Here is a 21,546-nt window from a genome sequence, read left to right as displayed (position 1 = left end):
AATGTCGATATCTTGGAACAACTATTGCGGGCAACAGTATCGCACTGCTCTGTGGCCAGGAGACTATTCAAACAGAAGCGAGTCTGACAACAACGCCAATCTGCGCAACAGCTAACAGGTCGTTTTGGCAAAAATTCTGCTTGCCGCGTTAGAGTCAAGTGCTGAGAAATAATCATAGAAAAACGATAGAAGGGGGAAGACCCTGGCGCGTTTAGAAAAGTATCCATGCACCGACGGGCAAACAATAGTATGCATAGTAGAGGAACCCTGCTAGGGTCAAATTTAACGGTTTCGTTAAAGGAACCTTGGCCAGGCTAATTGGAAGGAAAATTTCTGCGAGACCTTAGCTGCTGGATGACCGACAACTGGTACAGATCAGAATATGTCGCTGTAGTCGCAGAAACGAAGCCGCTACTCCTGGTTCTGTTGTTGATGATGATGATGGTGGTGATGGTGATAATGGTGGTGGTATGATGATCATATAATGAGCGCAGCTGTGCTCCACATAGCAGGCGCGAAAGCCTTAATGTGACGTGCGAACGAACGAGACCCGATATGATAACCCTCGCAAGCCACACCTTCAAGGACAGCATGGAGAGTGTATGGCGCTTCATGACGGTAACGACGTAACGCTAGCCAACGCTATCCAAGCATATGGGTACTAACGTACCCTGCCACAAACTTAACACTACGAAAAGAAATAAGACACTTCTTTGGACGTAGGCAAGATCACAGTTATATCGTGTAGGTCCTAGACCTTACTGCGTATAAGTTCTACCGTGACTAATATTGTTTTTCTAATAGCCTTTAAGATTTGTTCTTTACTCGAGTATCAATCGTGGTCGTACAAAGCGAACGTGCCGTAAAGGCTTCACGCTGTTATAGCATGTCTCTTTTGTATAAGCAATTCAGTCCGGTGACTTCTGTCAATTCGTCGGGTTACACGCCAGCATACTTACTAAGAGTGTCCAATTCTATTGCAAGACACGCCGATGATCAACGTTCGTTCGATCTTTTCTATGCCTTATGTACCTCGAGCAACACGGTGAGCTTGAGCCTCACTCGACTTCTTCGTGTATCTAGAGTTAGAGATCTAAATTTGATTTCCCGTAATAGGCGTGTAGTATTTCCTCGTAACGCTTTTTACCGTGCCCTCAGATACCTATATAAGCTCGAGTCCAGCGAGATTATGGCATTGATGACCACCCGTTAGAAATAATTCTGACATTTCCCATCGTGGAGGGTTCAGCCAGCTCTCGTCCTCGATAATCGTTTTGATGTCGATTGTTTTTTTTTATTGTTTGCCCGCTCCGGACTGCACTTTTTTATCGCCTCAAAATGTTGAGTCTCTTCTAGAACGTGGTAACTGAACTAGCAGCACGAGTAACATTGACGGTCCAAGATACGTGCAGTGGACACCACGTGCTAAGACAGCCTAAATACTAGATTAATTCGCATGTGTTTTGATCTGGTTTGCGTGGCCTTTGTCGTTTTCAGTAGTTCCTTCGTTTCCCCCTCGTCTACACTCTTTGTTTACCACTTCATGAACAGCGGCCACCAGAAGTACGGATACGGCTGCTTTGATGGCTCCCATAACTCTTACTGCTCGGTTTAATTTTACTTTTAATTTTATGATCTCGACGGCCAGCTGCTGCTTGGCGGATCGGATCTCTGCCTTGTTATCTTATCACTGCATATACAATATCTGACTTCGAGCACGGAAGCTAGCTCCAGTAAACTACTCGCGCACCACATAACCGTTAGATATAAGTACGTACGCTTGGAAGTGTACATTCGTCGATTAGAGGTCTACGTATGCAACCCGACGGCTAGAAGCAGCGCTGCTAGTTGAGAGAATATGGGAAAAAAGCTAAGGAAACAGGGAGGATATTTAGCTTTATGAAGGGACTGTAGTCTGCACACACTGGATCAGTGTCTGCCACAGTCTCCAGAAGCAGTCTTTTGAATACAACATGACTATTTTTTTTCTTTCGTGCGAGAAAAGCCAAAAGATAAAGCAGCATGCAGCCAACCAAGCGGTATTCAAGTTTACGCTGGGTATGATAAGCGTCTGCGAACAGCTAAATGGTCTTGGGCCGAGCTGGTGATTTTGGTGGACAAAGTGGAACGCGAATTAACAGTTGTGTCGGTTCAACATGATCAAACGCTTTATACTTAACTGAGTGAACGGTCCCAGTAGGCGGAGCTTCCAGGAGATGAGGAGCAGGTTTAATCGCACGGACGGCTGCACTGCTTTCGATGGCGGAATTGCGATAATGAAGCCACCTGCAGTCCTGAGATAAAATTTTGCCAGTTGTACCGCTGGGTTCGGCCGACATTTGTATTATAAGATAGTAAGTGGCCGCCAGAATATTCCTCGTGGCCCAGTTTCCCTTATGTGCGACTTTTCCCTGTTACTTCGCGTGCTGATTTGTTCGATGTAAAGCATACTCCGGTGTTCGAGACACCCATCTTTCGGGATCCGATAATGCAAGCGACACGGCCAAATACACCTAACCAATTGGCGAGAGTCACTCATAGCACGCGACAGAAGGCAAAAGAGAGAAAGTTTTGGTTGCGTGAGTGGGCGTCTATGAAGTAATGAAGAAAACGCGAAATTAGCGGTGTCGGAACGGGCAATGTGCCGGCGGACGAGAAGGGAAACCGCGATTGTGCTTGTGTTCACTCATAAGGTTGGTAACGCGCGGTCATCTGCGACAGTTTCATCGACAACCTCCTGCCCGGTTTTGTTAATGCAAAAGCCAATTGCTGAACCACCGCAACACAAAAATCTGCGGGCGGTGCTGATGTATTCATACGAATATATAGTTCATCGTTGCGTCAATTTTCTCGGAGAGATAATAAATGATTCGATAGTGCGGCTGGTCAGATAATCCGGCTTGGATCAGCTTGGTTCAGCCTTCCGGTAATAGGGAGCATGATATTGCGATAGCGGCTGAGAAGATGATCATATTTTATGTTAAATTTAATCATTCTTCTCTTTTTACAGGTATGTACTTTCTGTGGTAAAGTGATAAAACCACGTATGTCCGAAGTCTGCAGCATATATTGCAAGAATACATCGTAATTTAATGAAAATCTTAGTAAGTTATTGACGTACCAATCGATCGGTTGAAGATTACTACAAAATAAATACTAAATCAGAACAGATCGTCTACATATATTTAGGCATACGACAATCGAACATGCTTGAGTACAGTTCAGCAAGACTACATAGACATCCTACTTGTGTCTGATCGTGCAGCGTTGCTACGTGCCATATAACAATAAATTCAAGCGTCCGACAATACGCGTTTCTTCGAGCAGTTGGCTAAATTGACTGCGGTAATCAGTTCCGCCACCACGGGGAAAGGTAGGCTGTAGCTAGAGTCCAGAACGAATCGTTGTTAGGCCTTCCATCGTGCCCTGTCACAGCCGCCAGACTGCCATAAGGGACCCATCACACTCACAGGTTCAAGCGCACCTTCTGCAACCCACGTTTACCACGGTATACACTGATGGAGTAGAGAAAGGACGCCAAACCTGTAATAGCAGATCAACGACATAGAATGATGTGTGCTATGTTGATGGCATTATGATCCAGTTAAATAGGTACACTAGACTATCCTAACGTAATCTAACGTCAGAAATCAGCAAATTGTCACTTTCTCTTGGGGAAGTATTATGTTTTTATAAGCAGGCTGGACTTTAGAAAGAGGCGAGTTAATGCGAGCCCGTTGATTGAACGATATTTCCATAACGAACAGCGATATGAACAATAGACATAATAACATAGCTCAGGTTGTGGAAGATTCAGAGGTGTATCTGGCAGTATGTACGACAGTATAGAGTGGCAGAGTTTTAAGATGTGAGCAAAATCAAAGAAGTTCGAGCAACTAGACAAAGGCCAGTTTTTCTTAGTACGATACATATTACGTATATGTGTAGGTTTAAATATTGTTATTTTTAATACTATAGTAGTAGTAGTAGTAGTTGTCGTTGTCACCGTTGTCGTCGTTTGCCTAACACGTTCGTAGCTTCTGGCTAATTTTATAACCACGAGATGTTTACATTGTGTACTCTATAAGAATAGAAAAACGATGTTCCATTTTCATGGTGTAGATTATTGCATGATAGTTGACCTAATATTGTGTTTCAATGGCAACATTTAGACTTCTTCTAGCTTTTCGTACTGTATCTTCCCTTTTGGCTGTTGTTACATTTTCGCTGCATTTCCCATGTAACCAGCACAATGTCCTTACAGAGCTGTGTACATCACTTTTTTTGTCCTCTATGGCCTGGCCCGGTCTAAGGCAACTATTGTCATTCGCATAGGACTTCCCTACCACCAGCACTTCTGCTGCGACCATAATAACGCAACCAAGGCAGCAGCTGTCTAGGCGATCTGGCACGTGAGAGATTTTTGCGTTTTCTCTTCTCGAGCAATAGCAGAAGCACGTTTCGCAAAAAAGCTCGACAACAAACGAGTATTGTGGGTGAGGCCAACTGCGTTCATCTAGAAGGCTTCTAATTAGCTATAGGACCCCTAAAGCCTCAAATCACGTCAAAGTCCTTCATATGCCGTCCCCTCTTTAACGGTTTGGCGTTACGTCGTTATGCGTTCGGTGATCTCGGTTCCACCGCGTGAGCCATCGCCATCACCGATTTCAGCACGATGCTTCCCTTTACTTAGTTGTGGAAAGAGCGAATTGAGGTCGCTAGAGGGTACATATCGCGGTTGGTGTCGTCATTCCGTTTAGCTCGTATCCCGTAGCCACGCAAATCGCTCAAGCAAGCAACTTACCAAGCACCACATCTTCGTAGTAACCCTACCGGGGGCTTTAACCTCCTCGTGGCCTCTTCTTTGGTCTTTTCTAGCCGCTGTGATGATAGTAATGATTGTGGTGGCAGTGCCGGTAATGGCAGCAATAGCGGTGGTGATAAAAACCGTGTGCGTTTTTTGGAAAAAATTTGTGTGAATCTTTCCCCATTTGCCACCTGTTCCTCCCTTGGATACCCTACTACGCTGCTGACGCCGCCAGTCCCCGTTCCCGTTCACCCCCTACGGTCCCTCTGAAGACAGAAAGTCTTCAAACTCTCCTTTTTCGCTCTCTCAGAGCCACTGCTGACCGAGCAAGTAACGCGCTTCGAAGACAGTGAGTGCGTTTCATGGGCGGGCTCCTGCTTTAATTTCTATCACTAAGCATGCGGTATCCGTGCAGGTCTTATTACCGAATCCCGCATCCAGCCGAACTATGAAACGCTGGCATTTCGTTGGTTCGTTCCGTTGAGGTTTGAGGGTTGCCATCCAGGGTTATCATCAGAATACATCACAACGTAGTAAGAGTTAAGGCTACCACATTTGCCATTGCTATATATACCCCTGAGGCATGCTGCTGCAATGCTGTCGCAGCAGAGACCACCGTTGAATGCGAGGAATCTGCATACCCCACGAAGTTTTTAAAATCATCCTGCGTCGTGTCGCAGTACTGAAGTATAACGAAAATGCGTACGTTCAACAACAACAACAACAACAACAACGATAATAACAGACGTTGCGCTTGCAGACAGCCAGGAAAGCGTATATGCCCAAACACATTCAAGCGGACAGACTTATACATACTAGAAAAATTGGCAGTTCGCATGGTTACGAAGCACAGTGGGTGCAGAGGATGGCGCCAAGCATAGCGGTAGCAGCGGGCGCGATGATGATGCTGACGCCCACCGCAGTAGCAGCAGCGGCAGTGGCGATTTTAATTACTACTTCTACAAAAGTTGCTATTTCTGAAGGAGTATGGCGCTGTGCTACACCGTATAAACGAAGAACATACGGATCCATAGAACTGTGAAGCGCTAAAGGAAGAGTGGAAAAAGCACGCATTGTAACGGCGAAATTTTCGGAAGAACAGGCAAACCAGCGCCAACAATAGTAGAAAGTATGTGCTTCTATTAATTATTAAGTTACTGATCAGCTGAGAATTTTTCAATTTTTGCCGATCGCAGGAGGATGTCGATATATGGTGTACGCATCTCGCAATACCACTTCTGACTTCGCAAATTATGAATGCTAAGAGATACAATTTGATCACTAAGTACATATAGGACTATTGCATCTACGTGACGAAATGTCACGTCTACTTCCTTGTGTATATATATATATATATATATATATATATCGAACAGGCTAGCTAAGGTCAATAGGCTCACTTGTAAATAAGAATACAAAATCTGTAACAACCACGTGGATGACTGGCTAATAATTATCAGCCATTGCTTTTGTTGTATTTCACGGCATCTGCTAGCCTATCGAGGGCGGCCGCGTATCGCAACTGCGATAATACGTTGTCGCTGTTTTACTTTGTAAATTAATTCTAGAGAATCGTCAGCAAGCGCCATTACGCCTACATTGGCTTTACTACAGGTCGTAGCGTAACAGTATAGTCAGATCCAGGGAAAGGAAAACAAGCCGTTACTGAAAGATTGCTGTAACTTATTACGGTCTCATGCTGACGTTCTATTAACTCACTGGTCGCATTGTCCGCTATCTCGCTCCTGTCTTTTCTGCCTTTTCGGGTAGTATCGCGATTTGCACACCTATTACCTGCTAGACGAGACCGACATAGCAATCAGGTAGACGTTACTACCGCGACTACTAATATGAGCCTGCCAGCTAGTCCAGCCAGTCCCGGTTGCCCTAGCGTCATTACGAAAACAGTATGAACTCTCGGTGTCGTCCGGTTAACCCAGCTACTGCTGTGGCGATGAAAGGGCTGCTCTATATTTAAATTGGATGATGCTATGGTGTAGGGGGATAGGTATACAGCGGGCGAAAATTGTGCGGCCGTAGTAGATTAGCTAGTACGGGGGTACAAGTTTTGGACCCTTCGTAGCGGTCACGTGTGTGGAAAGCTTCATGAGGCGCGGGTCTCCTCCAAGGCAAGTTAGCAAGCGGCACCAATACGCAGCGACCAAGGAGGTCCAGCAGCAGCAACGGAGCACATCGTGGTGCTCCCCCGGCGCGCCTTTGCTACAGCTGTTGTTGTCTTGGTTGTCATTTTCGTCACGGTCCGGGAAATAGACAGCAGTCGACGAAAGGTTTGACGACGACGACGATGAAGCGATTTTACTAGGTCATAAACTTCTTAATCTGGAGCCACCGCGCTGGGAGAAACAACCGACTCCTTAGTCGAGATACACAGCTGTCACTACTGCGACTCCAACAAACAGCGTTCTCTGCCTAACACTCGCCGTTCGTTGGCTTGCTGCTGGCATAACGGCCAAGCGCTAAATTATAGTACGCATTGTAGTGGTACTGAGGCCCGTGTGCCTAAACCTGACCTCTCCGGATCTGCTCTGCCGTGGTTCGCGGTAGAACTGGTAGTGACAAAGACATGGGGAAAGATACAAGGTAAGGAGAGAAAAGAAGAAAATATCTTCCTTCTCAGCTAATAAACTATAGCAGCAAAATCTACTTTGCGGCCTGTGTTGAAATAGCTTACTGCCTGCCTTGCTAGCCCTAACCTAGACCACAATCGTCTTGGCAACAGCAGCGACGACGACGACGACAACAACTGCCAAATCGCTACCTTGGTGATGTGTTGCCACTCGTTCGCGGTGCCTCTCCACTGGTCGACCATGGACCTGTGCTTGTCGCCAGCAGGAGCCTTTTGTCTCGTCATAGAAATCTGCTGACCGCTACTATGAGCTCTGAGGCAGCCTTCTCAGCCACCTTGGCGATTGACCTAATAGGGCTGTGCGTCATCTAAAATTGACGAAGTCGGGTTTTCAGGATTCATTAACGATATTACAGGCTGCTGCAGCAGTCGCGGACCTGACGCAATCATGGCTGTTTCCCATAGCCTGCACGCTGCCTGGCCATGCGGGCAAACAAAAGCGGCAACGCAAAAGAGGGAAGCTGTAAACTTCATGCAGCTACGAATGAAGTTGGGCTAATTAGAGAACGACTAGTCATGATACCTTCATCTTCATACCATAATAATAGGGTATACTAGATGTATAAAAGAGAGATAAATACACACAAGACACCTACCCACACACGAGGCTTGCGCCTCGTGTACTTCAGTGTTAACTCCGCCAGACGACATGTACGTTGGTATGCATTATATGAGGGGTACTTTTTGCCTGCATTTCTTACTTTTTTCATGTTTTTTTCTATCACGCACTATCCTCACCCCCAACTATTTGCTGGTCCAAATTCGACATCACAGATTCTAGCCGACGTTTTGCAGACACGAATAGGCTTCATTCTGTAGCCTCTGAGATAGCGAGTCATCGTTATTTGCAGTAAAAGTACAGAAAACCTCAAACTGCCCATTATTATCTTGTTAACGACGTATAAATTGATCGAGTATAAATTTTTTTTGTATATTGCTACGGACATCTTTGGGTGTGCCTTCTACTTTAATAGGCGGACAAAGTGCAACCAATAAATATTAAAGGCGGAATAAAAGGGTTCTATGTTTTGCAAGAATGTATTTGAGTCGTCGTCTGTTCAGCCGGAAGCCAAAAAGCTTATCAGCAGAACCATCAATAGAAGGTATACTAATAAGAAGCACATTGTAGCTTGCTTAGAAATGCATTTCTCGCCTGCTAAATTATCGGAAAAGATAAGCCACTACCAGGACCGTGTAGTTCGCTTCGTACGATAGCACGTTACCCATTCAGACGACCCTGGGCAGGCTTGTTTTGCGGCTTGTGTCGAACACCTGTTGACTCAGATAAATACCTTTGGTTCATCATTGCAATGAGAGTTCAAGCAAATGCAGTACATTCTAAGTAGGAAGGCTTTATTCGCATTGCTCGCCAGCACCTTATTCGATAACTTGTTCCTTACCAAGCCTGGTCTAAGTTGTGTAGCAATGTATAATAGAATCATGCGAAGTACGGGTTTTGCTCAAAACTTCCAACACACTTAAGTATACCTATACGTTGTTAGTAAATCCATCAAACGATTTCCCATATACTACACGGTCTGTGAATCTCTTCCTGGAAATACTAAAAAATGTAATCCAGCTTCATTAAGCCTCACTGCTTTACTGTTGTATCCGTTAACAGCGTCGAAAACTTTGTATAAGATTATAGTTTTCGTAAGAACCTAGAGATACTTGTGCAGCGAGAAATTTGCTCGCCATGAGCTCGAACTTATTCGTGAGGCTCAACAATAGGCGCGAAAACACTCACTGTCATTGTGCCTTGTGCTGATCACAGGTTTAATAATAATAATAATAAACGAACTCAAGCCTAGGCAGGCCTATTACTTTGTGGCAATAATGAGACGATTGAATTAGAGACCGCAGAGATATTTTCTATCAGAGTGGCTTTTTCGTACTACGAAATGTAGTACAAGCATCATTTAGCTGGACAGAACGTTGCAACAAATTAGACTACATTCAATGAGACATAATTCAGAACAAAGTATATTAATTATATTTTCTTTTTCCAAAACCTAAATAACCTAATAATGGTTTATTACGCCGAAATTATTCCAAGGAAGATTAACGTGCCTGATAGAAATATGTTGCAACGAAGGAAATATTACGTAAAATGAGCGCGCTAGGAGAGTGGAATAGTTAGTATATTTGATTTTATATTTATTATCAGTACTTGAACATATTAATAATGTGTTTCTCCGACATTGTGTACACCGTAGGCCTGTTTTGACAATGATTAGAACATGGCTCACTCGCATTTTACATGTAAGCATACCAAATGTAAGACACCTGTTAGATATTTATCTGGCAATAGCGCTTCATGGCTCGCAACGCATTTAACCTTAGCTCTAGCTTTTTGATTAGCTATTTTGCTATCGTTTTACATAGCAGTGTGGATACGCATTTGCTCTGCGCCCCACCCCATTTGGGCTGAACCCCAATGCACTGCCGTGACGCAAGCAGTTCCCTGTGTATGGCAAAGGTTCATTGGGCCCGGCTAGGATAAAAACGCTGACCACGAACTAGTCTTGTGCTAACAGCTGTGTTATCGTCCCCTGAAAGACGTGGAAAATCCGGAAGAAATGCGTGGGTCAGCATAAAATCTTGGTAAACAAACTGATCTCTAGGAAGTGAGGTAAATTTATTTTTAGCATCTACAACGCCATTACTGATATATATATATATATATATATATAAGCTTATTTTCTTCAGTCGTGTAAAAACGGCAATGGCAGAGTCAGGTGTTATGTTGGATTAACATTTCATTTTTTGCATTGTAGATCTCTGCCCAGTATGCTATCTATCAGGTGAACACACAAGTATGCGCAGGTATTCGAATGGGGCATAAAGGCAATTAGCGGCAAAGCACTTTGGCATAAAGTTATCTACAAATTATCTGGCATCGTGCGAGATTTGTTTGTTCGGGTCAAAAAACATTTTAGACCGTTTTTCTTTTGACAGAAAAGCAGCAGGCATTTTTAAAGGGACGTCCTGAAGTGGCTGAAAAACCGATCCAAGACTGTCTCTAGCAATAACGAAACAAGGCAAGGCTTAAGAGTGGACTTGAAAGTCATTAAACGTTTTTCAAGATACGAGAAAACAGTAGGTACCAGCAGACTGGTCAGATGCTCTTCAATATCCTTGTGAGTTTGATAAATCAAAAAAGGCCTCGATAATCAGCTATTAATCAGCTCGATAATCTGCCATTCAGTCAGCAACAATGTGACTTTAGTTCCGCTTGATTTGGCTTAGCGATGCAGTCGCAAGAAGGAGATCTCAATCGTGTGACGTCGGCATATACAAGCTGATATAATGTTGATCTCGTCTTTAGGTTTGACCCCTATGTCCTATGTCGCTCAGCGACATAGGAAAATAAGATTTTTTTTTGTTTCTCGGCACCACCTCTCGCCTGTGTCTCGAAATCGTGTAATTTTCAAATGGTTCATCACGCCATGTTGACGTAACGCATGTATTCTCCACGCGACAATCATAACAATCGCCAATTTTTATCATTATATGCAAAATACGTTTACCCTTCTTAACACAGAGAAAGGGTTAGAAAGAAAAAAAGGCGAAAACGTGTGCTAAGTCTGAGCTCTCACTGAACATGGAAGTTTTGCTGGGTTTCAAAGACGAGGTATGCTTGAGACATCTCATCTTAACTAGGACGTGTTTTTTTGACCGGAAAGGGGAATGTGGTAGTGGCACCAAGCAAGGCTGGGGGCTTGCAGATATTATCCCTTTTCGCTCGCGTCTTACTTACCGTATGCTCTGACGTCCAATTTTTAGGGTTTTTTTGCTTTACTCTTTGCCCACGTGCCGTCAAAATTTTGATTTTCTGACAAGCTTTTTACTGGCCGATAGTAATCCATACCTTTGTTTCTCTTCAATAGCTAGTTGCTATTGATTGGTAACACATATTCCACTAGTTTGTTATCGCTAATCGTTAACGTCTATGAAACATAGAAGAGGAAAAAGACAGATTTGAGTGACTGGGAGTCTTCAGTCCCCTATACAGAAGGACGTACGAAAACGTCCAAAGAGCTGAGCGTGATATGGGGTACTCACATGACGCAACTCGATTTAAATTGAAAACTGGAATACGTAACATGTTGTCATTCCTCACCGCCGTCACATTTTATACTTACAGCTATCGCAGAATCCTCACACTTTTTGAAGGTTCGGTAAATCGTCTCTCCTAGGAACATACGATATACTGGAATTTCACTTTTTTTGTATTATAGCTAATACATTGTGGAAGTCTCTTCCCTCGGTTCGAATCTCAATTTCTAGTAAAATCAATTTTGACTGTTGGCAGCAATCAGAAGACGTAAGATTAATTCTGATTTCGTCACAACAGGCCCAACAGACGGCAACAGCGTTATTCACGAAACGTAACATAATCCACTTTGGCGTTGACTTTACGCGTACATACTCATTAGCTCTAAGGTTCCGCTGGACAAGAAATTATATATGGCTACGTTTCGAGCAGATACGGATAAAACTAGGCCGCCATAGGTCTGTTCATGAAGTAACGTTCACACTTGCTGTAATAGCACAAAACGTAGCTTTTTGGATTCGATGCATAGAGGTAAATTTTGTTTGGGTGTACCTTGAAAACCAGTTCTGTCCCTTGAAGACCGCCCGACTTTCCTTTTAAGCCTTGTCTCAGACTTTGTCAAAGTTTTTTTCTTAAGGGACTTTCCTGCTGTTTAAGTTGCGACCTACGTGGCTATCCGCACTTGTGACAGTACCGCAACTATTCTCAACAATTACTGCTAGCCTTGTAGATGTTGACGGCTATGGCAATGATAATTATTCGTTTGTGTCTACGAAATACCAGACCTTATATCATATAGGGTTAGATCTGTACATACGAAGTAACACCTGAAAAGAGAGTAAAAAAAACCTGTAAACTTTTGTACATACACATGTTTATTGAATGCTCGTACAAAAATGCTACTAATGTACACCATTAGCAAATATAATACTGATAAACACTTATGTAGAACAGGCTGAATTTTAGGAGCAAAAATCTAATCGGTAAGTGTTTTAACCGGCTAGCGACGCCATTTCAAACTTTCAAAGAAATTTTTCATTTAGTTGAAAATCATGAAAAATGTCACCAAAAAATTCTAAGCCTACTCTACTCCCATGGTGGAATATATCTAGGGTCTTCTACCTATCTACCTATGATTTATTACATACTGATCATACCATTATACATAAAAAAAACTTAAATGTTGCGAATGTTGAGTTCGGTATCGCCGTCAGGCGTTGCATTAGACGGCTGGCTCCCCGCTGAAAACGAACCGTATGTCCATGGCCGGATTCGAACTAAGACGACTATATGTTCCTCAAGTTTAGCGCAAAAACGCGTAGGAAAGGCTGGCATCACAACGCTCTTTTTCAATGAACAGCTCATTTGTCTTTAAGCACCCTGGCAGCATCCCGAAAGACGGCTGGCCGGCCTTGATCGGCCAAGCCTGTGGCATTTCGCTAAATGTATCCTAGATTAACTGTAGAGCCTTTAGCATCCCTGTGTCTCCATCTCCGATAACCCATTATATCGGTGGTTGTTCGTTCGATCGATTGACCGATTGACCGATTTCGTTGGCTTCCCGGGTTTCCTTCGACAGTCCCGAAGGTTAAAGGACTCGTCTTCTATGCTTGCTCGCTTTATATCTTCCTCTGAGCGTGTGTTCGACATGTCATTCGCAGGCCACCACGGACAGCTACGGATGGGTTTAGGACTATTCGCGATTAGCGAAAGCAAAGCTGACCAAGGTTAAGTCCCCATAGCCATGATGCGCCATACGAATCTCCAAGGAAAAAAGCCTCCCTTGAGAACGATTGCTCTATGTTTCTAGGCTGTGTACTGTCCATAAGCATTAGCGTAATCGAACACGGTTTTAATCCTCGTTAACGTCCCTCTTCGAAGAATGCAGCCAATCTAGCCCGCTAAAACTGATCTTTTCCAGGATGTAACATGGAGATATCCCCCATTGCCCATCGAAGAACTATAGAATACTACTTGTCGATTTGTCTTAGGCAGCCGATGATAAAGAATCGTGCCACATACTGACTTGGGTTAAGTTTCAAACCAACGTTGATAAGTAAACTTCTTCAATTATACTTTAATGGTTTCACATATATTTGAATATAAAAATGAATTTTGTTCGAAATCTAACTTACTACCGAAAAACGACCAGGATTTATCTCGCTGTTTTTAATATTATGATGACCCATTGCTTATATATATAAGTCGATCTATGTTATTATCGCTCTACGTGTAGGAAGTGACATTCAAGATGTTGTGAATCGTGGGTAACCTTTAGCGAACAAGAGGTCATAATAACATAAAAACAGTAGTATACACGGGATAACCATTCATTTTCGAGCATCTGAAGCCATCTCCGATCGGCACGTGTACTAAGCGATAGAGCCAACACAATCATAGAGTCAAAAAAAGTTTTAAAAATGCCCTTTCATCGACAGATTCGTAGGTTATTAGGTCGCAAACTGGACGATATAGACACAACAAATACAGGCTTTGGGAGAAGGAGAGCAATAGTAAGACGTCGGAAGAACAGAACGAGAGAGTCGTAAGCCACTGCCCACAAATCGAGTCAGCCGCAAGAACGACAACAAAGTGGACCTCAAAGCGCTTTTTGGTACTTGAAGCCTTTGTCGACGTGCGCTTTGTAGTTGCCTGCTAAATGTTTACGTAAACTATATTTCAGATGGATATGAAATGGAGGAAACAATATCATTGTGCTCTAAATCTATGAACCAGTCAGTATTTGAGGAGGGAAACGTGCAAATGTCCTGAGAGATTTGTATCCTACTTTGGAACACTGTTTTAAGCTTGAGTCAATCGTCCTAGAAAAGTCGATAGGAGTTGATCTCAGAACGACAGACTGAATACCCGTGCGTCAGTATCAACGCTGAAATATGTCATAAGTGTGCCACTTCATAAAATTTTGATGTTACTCCTAACAGATATTTAATGATCTAGTGCCGTTAAAAAACTTAATATTTTAACAAACTTGAGATGTTGGAGACCATACAAAAATCTACAAATACGCTCAACGATATTCATATATGTTCCTAACAAATTTAACGTAACTGTTGTTTTTTTTTTACGAACGAAGACCGGAACCCCAGAAGAAATAACATGATTCTATGGTTCGAAACAAGACTAAAAGGTGGTGCGACTTTAATAATGCGCCTTCTTTTTCTCTCTAATCGGGTTGTTCCACCCGATTGTTGTTGTTTGGGCAAATGTAAAAGCTTGCCGATACTTTGGCAGTGTTACAAGTGGGGTGAATGTTGTCGTAGCACGAACCATCAATGGGGACGTCAAGCCAGCAGCCGTATCGTTGACGACAGTTCGACAAAAAGTTGTTGTCCACTTGTTCACAGAGATGGGAGTGTAAGAAGATTTTTGACCATCTAGGCAAATACAGAAAAGAATACCTATTAGCCAGCTAAGTCCAGGGCGACATAAGAATGCCTATCTTTGGGAGAGCTCCCAAACTGCCCTTATCCCAGCTATGGCAGATTTTTTCCTGGAGCATTATTAGGCCGCTGCATCTCTGCTGTTGTAATATTTTCCTTCTCTACCTTTTTCGGTAGCCGGGGTTCACTTAATGAAACGTAGTGGATGCCGAAAAGTTGGTTGATCAGGTATTTTGTGTAGTGTATATTATTTTAAATATCTATATGTGTATATGGGCTTAGTTTATGGTCAGAGTTGATATCACGTATTTGGAACGACATTGATTGGGAGGCAATGCTCACAGATGTACAATTAATAACGCGGTAATTTTACCTTTTTGTTACAATCTGATACGAGGATCACTCATTGTTACGCTAGTCAGTATACATTTCAACGGTTGTAGCCTAACATTCAAGGATATTGATACATCATGTATTACTCCAGGGCAAAGTGTTATGGATACGAGTATTTGACAAGAGTATGTGCAGCAAATCAAGTTTTGTAGAATAGCAACTCTTTTCTATATGTTTCCGATAGGAAAGAGGCCGGCATCCAAAAAGACCCTTTGACAATAACACTATTATCATTCTCTTTGATATTTCTATCAGCTTATAGATAGAAGCGCTTCTTAAGGCGAAACAGAAGGCGTGAAACCTGAAGCCTTGACCTTAAGCCAGCTGGAGCTGCGCATTGCCCCTTCGACGTCGGTCGCCTGTGCTTAGTGGCGTCCATCATAAAGTTTCAGTTATTGCCTCCCAAAAATAGGGGCGTGCCGCTGATATCAGTGTTTTAGCAAAGAAATTAAACTGCACATCCTTTCGGTTTATTATCACAGACAGTACGTCTGCTACGTACATATAGCAGCCGTTCTAAGGGCTATGGATACCAATATCGATTCAACTCAATACACACAAGCATCACATAACACAAAAACAACAACAGAAAAACACGGAATTTTTGTTTTCGCTGACAAGTGTTTTTATGTCTTTTTATATTTAAATGTCTACCATAGATGTTTTTTGCCTTTGCAAATGTGGCCGCTGGCCGAGCAATTATTGCGTTCCTAGAAGGGGCTTTTGAGTTTAAGTTGAATTGCTTGAGCATATGTTTCTGTGAGTAAGTTAGTGTCCTTTCTTCCACAGACAACTAAAAATTTTCCAGAGAGCAGAGTAAATTACGAAGTTTATATATTCAATGCTACTGCCTTGCGTTCGTTTTTACACCGACTATATATAGTTTAATCTCAGATGCATTATCAGGAAATGTGAATACATCCTTTTTTTTTCATATAGAAATAATGTTATGACGTATATATGACTTACGTAAAGTAGATTCTTTTGTTAGCATAAACAGTTGAAATTTTCAAAAGCGGAGCGCTAGATAAACGAGGTCAATCTGCACAGGCCTGAGGTATTGTGCGTTCGAAAAGGGTTGTTCTGTAAAATTCAGCGAAACAGCCGCCTCGTATTTGTCAAAAAGTACGATAACATATCAGATGGGGTTTCTGCTTGGTGATAGATGGATTTTAAGTATAACGCCTGACCAACTATGATAGCATTAGCCTTCTAGGCGGTCACCGTCAACGATAATCTTGAAAAAGTCAGCACAGAACGCACTCATAGGAACATAAAGCAAGATAGAACCCATTGGAGATTCAAATTTGCAACTATATTGGAGACTAAAAGGTAAAAGCGATATGTTTAGTGGATAATTATTTTCGTAATTTTATTATATAATTAACTAAGGAGAAGTGCAACAGTTACGGGTGAGTTTAGTTAGACCGCAATGGATTGTCCTGGATTATTCTAAATGCTCCTTCAGAATACGTGAGGAGGATAGGCTGTGCATGATCAAAAAGACGCAGATACTGATAAACATCTTAGTAAGAACCGGACTCAGTAATACTGCTCGCGAAGTTCTACGGCTAACGCTTATGTAGGGTAAACATGGCGATCCGGAATAGTCTTAAGCGCACACCCCTTGCATAGTGCAAGCATTGTTAAACCGTTCTCATAGTGCTCCTGAGAAAAAAAGGTATTCGTGTTTCTGTGTTTCCGCAGATTTCTAGAAAACGACGACGCGACTTTTTGCAGGGGTTCGATAACTTTTCGTGTGTAGTTAAGGGTTCTGCCTCCACGGCGATGAATCCCTAAGTAAATATCAAACACCCACACGAACTTTAATCGATTCCTAACGAGCCAAGCTTGCGGTGACAGGTTAAGTATGTTCTTTTAACGATTGGTGAATTATATTTGCCTTCCATATTCTGTTCGCTAGAGGTTCCGGATCAATTTACGGCGCTGATCCTGATGATTACCAACGCTGTAGTCTGCACGTACGATCAATCACATTACGTTAAGCGACAACGTTTTTCCTCAATATTGCGGGTAATGCGGCAGTATATAAAAGAATGACCGTTTCTTCTCATCAGGAACTGCACGCGAGCAATAGCAAAATACCATATCCTGCGTGCTTAATCGATTGGCTAGGCATAGCGCCTTGACAAAATCTTGGCTGACGTCCAATACTCACAATATTATTGGAAATTGGATCATTAATTTACCAAGTGATTAATAGCCCTTTTAGAAATGTTATAGATATAGAAGTGTTCTCTTTATCAACGCTCGATCTATAAAAGATTAATAGCGGATAACAGATATATTATTGTTCGCTTTCTCTGGGTAAGTAACAGCGAAGATGAGGTGTCGTTATCTCTCGACCTCAGTTGGGAGGCAGGCACCGATGACTCGTTGGGTGAAAAGTAGTATCACTGTTGACGGCACTATCACGATGTTGATTGTTGGCGATGTAATCTGAGCGTAGACGGACGGGCAAGGCACAGGCAAACTGAGCGTTCCAGTTGCAACGGCAAAGAGCGAGGCCCAGACTTGTGCCTGGCGTCATATATAGATGAAGCACGCAGGAAGAAGATGCGAGAACAAAATCCACTAATAAATATGGCCCACATCCAGTTTGCTGCCGCCAACATGCCTTCTGAAAGACGACGGAAGGGTCGCATGGAGAAAAACAGAATGCAAATAGATGCAGGCTACGGTCTCTCCTACCACACAGGAACTCCCGATGCGCTGTACCAGCGGCGCCTCACGGAGTAAAAGGGTCTTGTTATACAGATGCATCAAAGTCGACTGCCCCTTTCTGCAAACCTCAGTCTACGTAATCCGTGGTAGCTAATAAATGAGCCGAATAAATGAGTCCAGTAGAACGCTAGATCTTGGGAGCCCTTAAAACACTGGTATGTTTCCACATGCCACTCCATTACCCAAAAAATATGGGGGTGATAAAAACGGATACTCGTACCCATTGGTTCTCATATGCTATATTAGACATACGATCGGTGTATTGTTATATATATATATATACATAATTGTCGTGTACGGTCATCAATTCTTTAGGGTATTAGATAATAAATCCTTACTTTTTATCAAAATTTAATACGTGAATAAAAGTGAGATCCGTAGAGCTTCCCTTACCTCTTGGAATTGGAATTATATGAATTTTAAAGACAGCACCCGCTCGAACCTATACAAAATGCGTGAAATGTAATAGAATTATGTATTTGTAAATTTCGATGTCTAGACGTAATATTCCACCTTCATGTTATATTTGTATTGCCGGATCGATGATCAACTATTGTCTGTTGGCAACGAACCTAATGGGTGCCCACTGCTCCTCATATTGACATTATTTTAAGAAAAATACCTACTCTGCTTGTCTAGTCCTCTTAACCATCTTGATCTTGCCATAGGCCGATAAGGGACTCACGCGTCCTTTACCGGCCCGTTCTCCAACGGGTATTCAATGCTGTGCTCTACGAGAGACATTCTCTACTTCAATTTCTATTGTCTAACGACGAATCAGGTAACAATATCGGAGAAAGTTAGCCAGCAACTGGCCACATGTGCCCAACACCAATCAAAGCATTACCAGATGCAGGAAGCTCCTTGGGACATAAAATGAGTGCCGACATATTGATAGAATTTAATGGACAACGCATCCGGATAGGTTTGGAGAAATATTTTAGATTCGTGAACTCTAAATTTATACGTCCTATCGAATGGAGAGATGAGGATAGATACATCCGCATTTGCAACACTTGATGCTTATATAGAGCAAAGATATTCAAATTGATACTGGCAAAAATTTAGCAAAATTAGAATAAGCTTCTGAAGCTCTCGAAATAGACGAAGGTACAAGCAACATTTAGTACGGGGTCCAATGTGATTCTTCCTTCTTTGTCATTTTCTATTCAGTACACTCAAAAGATGCTCCATATGTATATATTTCGTGGTGTTTTTTTTTAATAATCTACCGTAATAATTGAGTAAACGAAATTTACTCAGTTTGAATGATTGACGATCTGACAATCGTTCAGCCTTGTAGACTTTTGTTCAGTTTGCAAATGTCATGGAACCTATTTAAAGTGGTGTCGAAGAGGCGCTATCTCGCAATACAGATTATCTAAGTGCCCATAACTAGCAACTAGCTTCTGTAAGGTCTCTTGCCATTTGACAAAATTGGTGTTTGCAATCATGAATATTAAGAGGATAGGATAAACGTAGGGTTTGTGATTTAATGGTTTACAAATGACAGCTCACGAGTAAGCTTATTTAGAATGGAGATTGATCCTGGTTGTACGCATGCAAACGTCGGCCAATGAAATCGTTGGCGCGCTTTGATTTCCATACGCCTTCAATTTACTGTCATATAAAATGTACCGTTTCGTCTGCGTATGCTGGGAATGACTTCTACAAAACGCTTTGTCCAACCCTCTATTTGCTCGTGTTTTCGGTTCGAGTCTGAAATTCTGTTTGACGCTGAAGGCCAAATCGCATTTTGTTATGTACTATGTGTCTAGCGACGACGAACGTCAACGGAACGTGACAGTTCGCTAGCCAAAACAGCAAAGTTGGAGGAATGTGGTAGCATTCAGAACCGACTGTGGAAAAATATTTTGTCTAGCTTCATGAACTTTTAAATCTCTGCGGGCTACTTATCAAATCACCAGCAATGGGAGAAGCCGTCCTGCCAGCCAGATTTTCAGGATAACAATTGAACAAGGTGAAAGGAGCCGCTGGGTCTGAACTGTGCGCCATGTTAACGGATAATCCATCCATACCGGGTTGCTGGCTCCCTTTTATCTTTGCTTTCAAAAATTCCGACAGTCCGATGTGTTATCAGTCGGCGATTCAGGCAGCAATATACTTCTTTAGTTAACAGGCGTGCACTACTGCCTTTGTGCATCAACGAGCTTCTTGGTTTTAAGTACCCTTCAAAAGCTGCGGGTTCTGACGACAAGCTAATAAAATAATCGAATATTTAGCAAAGACAGAAAATGTATGACATTTTTTAGTATGTTAGTACACGTATAGGCGGAATATATGTCTGCCCATCGACTCTGAACTGAAATTCATGCCAGGAGCGCCAAGGTTCGAACATAAGAAGCAGAGAGGTGCTATGCACGTAACAACTCAAAGAAAAATATGGCATTGATGATAATTTATGGAGATCAATTACTCGATCTTATTTTTTCATTCAATACTGAGAGCCTCAGAAGAATCAGTTGTCCTCGGCATCGCGGCGCTACTGCGTCGTCCGGCCCATTTCCTCCTCTCTACCCAAAAGGAAGCATCAACAGAAGCACTAGTCACAGAAACGCAAAATCGCCTATGCCCAGTTCTTCGCAATTGCTACGCGATGATTACTAGTATTGTGTTCATATGCTGAAGTTGCGTTGTTTTCATACGCATAAATACGTGCGTCGACGCAGGCGAGCAAACGGTAAGGGTACCATAATATAAGTAAGCAGCAATGGAGTTTATAGCCCGCTTTCTCGTGTCTGCTGGGCCAGTTCCTGCTATCCACTCCGTTTGGCCTTTTATTAAGTATTGCAGCATTTGATACTAGTAGTGCTACCACAGTTCTAAGTCGTGTTGCTTGTCGTCGCCAAGCAGCCTGAGCGAGCGGCCTGCTGCAGAGAGAGCTGCGCTCTATCAAGGACTTTGCATCCTACTGCACCGCCAGCCGACCTACGGCTCGAGCCTTATGTACGACACACAACGCGTTGACCGAATTCGTCTCTGTCACCTGTCCATCACAAATTATCGCCCAAATGAGATTCTCCACTCTCCCACAGGCTACTTCTGAAGTTCGGTTTGCTATTATATCCTTCCTGCCACGCGCGACCGACCACTAGCTCAAGACTGCCTGCCTGCCTGCCTGCCTGCCTGTCTACGACTTTTGACTACTATAGCTTGACCGTGGCCAACGTAAACAAACTCAACCAGATGTACAAACCGAAGCGGCCGAGACAAGTTGAAGGAAGCTTTCCGCAGGGCAAAACCAGATTTGAGGATCATGATCTTACACGAAATTTATTGTTGCTATTACAGTCATAGCTATTGTAAGAATTACAAGGTTCTAATACTCCAACATTTCAAGCAAAAGCAATCCCTGCTTTCTATGTCATGCGGCTATTTTACAATGATTTTCTTTGTGTTGCCATGATCCGTCTAGCGTTGTACACTCAAGGGACTTGACAGCTTTTAGTAGCAGGATGGAGCTTAAGACCAACTG

General features: G+C 42.8%; 1 protein-coding gene across 9 annotated transcripts in view; it reads right to left on the bottom strand.

Moving 5' to 3' along the window:
- Window positions 1–3,161: 3,161 nt before the first annotated feature.
- The window catches only part of LOC147753613 (uncharacterized), a 43,430-nt gene continuing 25,045 nt past the window's right edge, over window positions 3,162–21,546 (bottom strand). For 3 of the 9 annotated variants that reach the window (XR_015310649.1, XR_015310651.1, XR_015310650.1), the window contains 2 exons: window positions 11,600–12,338; window positions 3,162–3,543 (listed from right to left, as the gene is read on the bottom strand). Coding sequence is in view for 2 of the 9 variants with exons in the window: in XM_086967953.1 (XP_086824079.1) it covers window positions 3,467–3,543 (77 nt within the window). In the remaining 7 variants the exon portion in view is untranslated. Of the gene's footprint in view, window positions 3,544–9,410; window positions 10,007–11,599; window positions 12,339–21,546 lie in introns of those variants that run through there. The other 6 variants (XM_086967953.1, XM_086967954.1, XR_015310654.1 and 3 more) reach the window with 5 other exon arrangements.

Source organism: Varroa jacobsoni, unplaced genomic scaffold (genome assembly GCF_002532875.2).
Source record: "Varroa jacobsoni isolate VJ856 unplaced genomic scaffold, vjacob_1.0 scaffold_346, whole genome shotgun sequence".
Classification (NCBI taxonomy): domain Eukaryota; kingdom Metazoa; phylum Arthropoda; class Arachnida; order Mesostigmata; family Varroidae; genus Varroa; species Varroa jacobsoni.
This window is presented reverse-complemented; position numbering and strand designations above follow the sequence as displayed.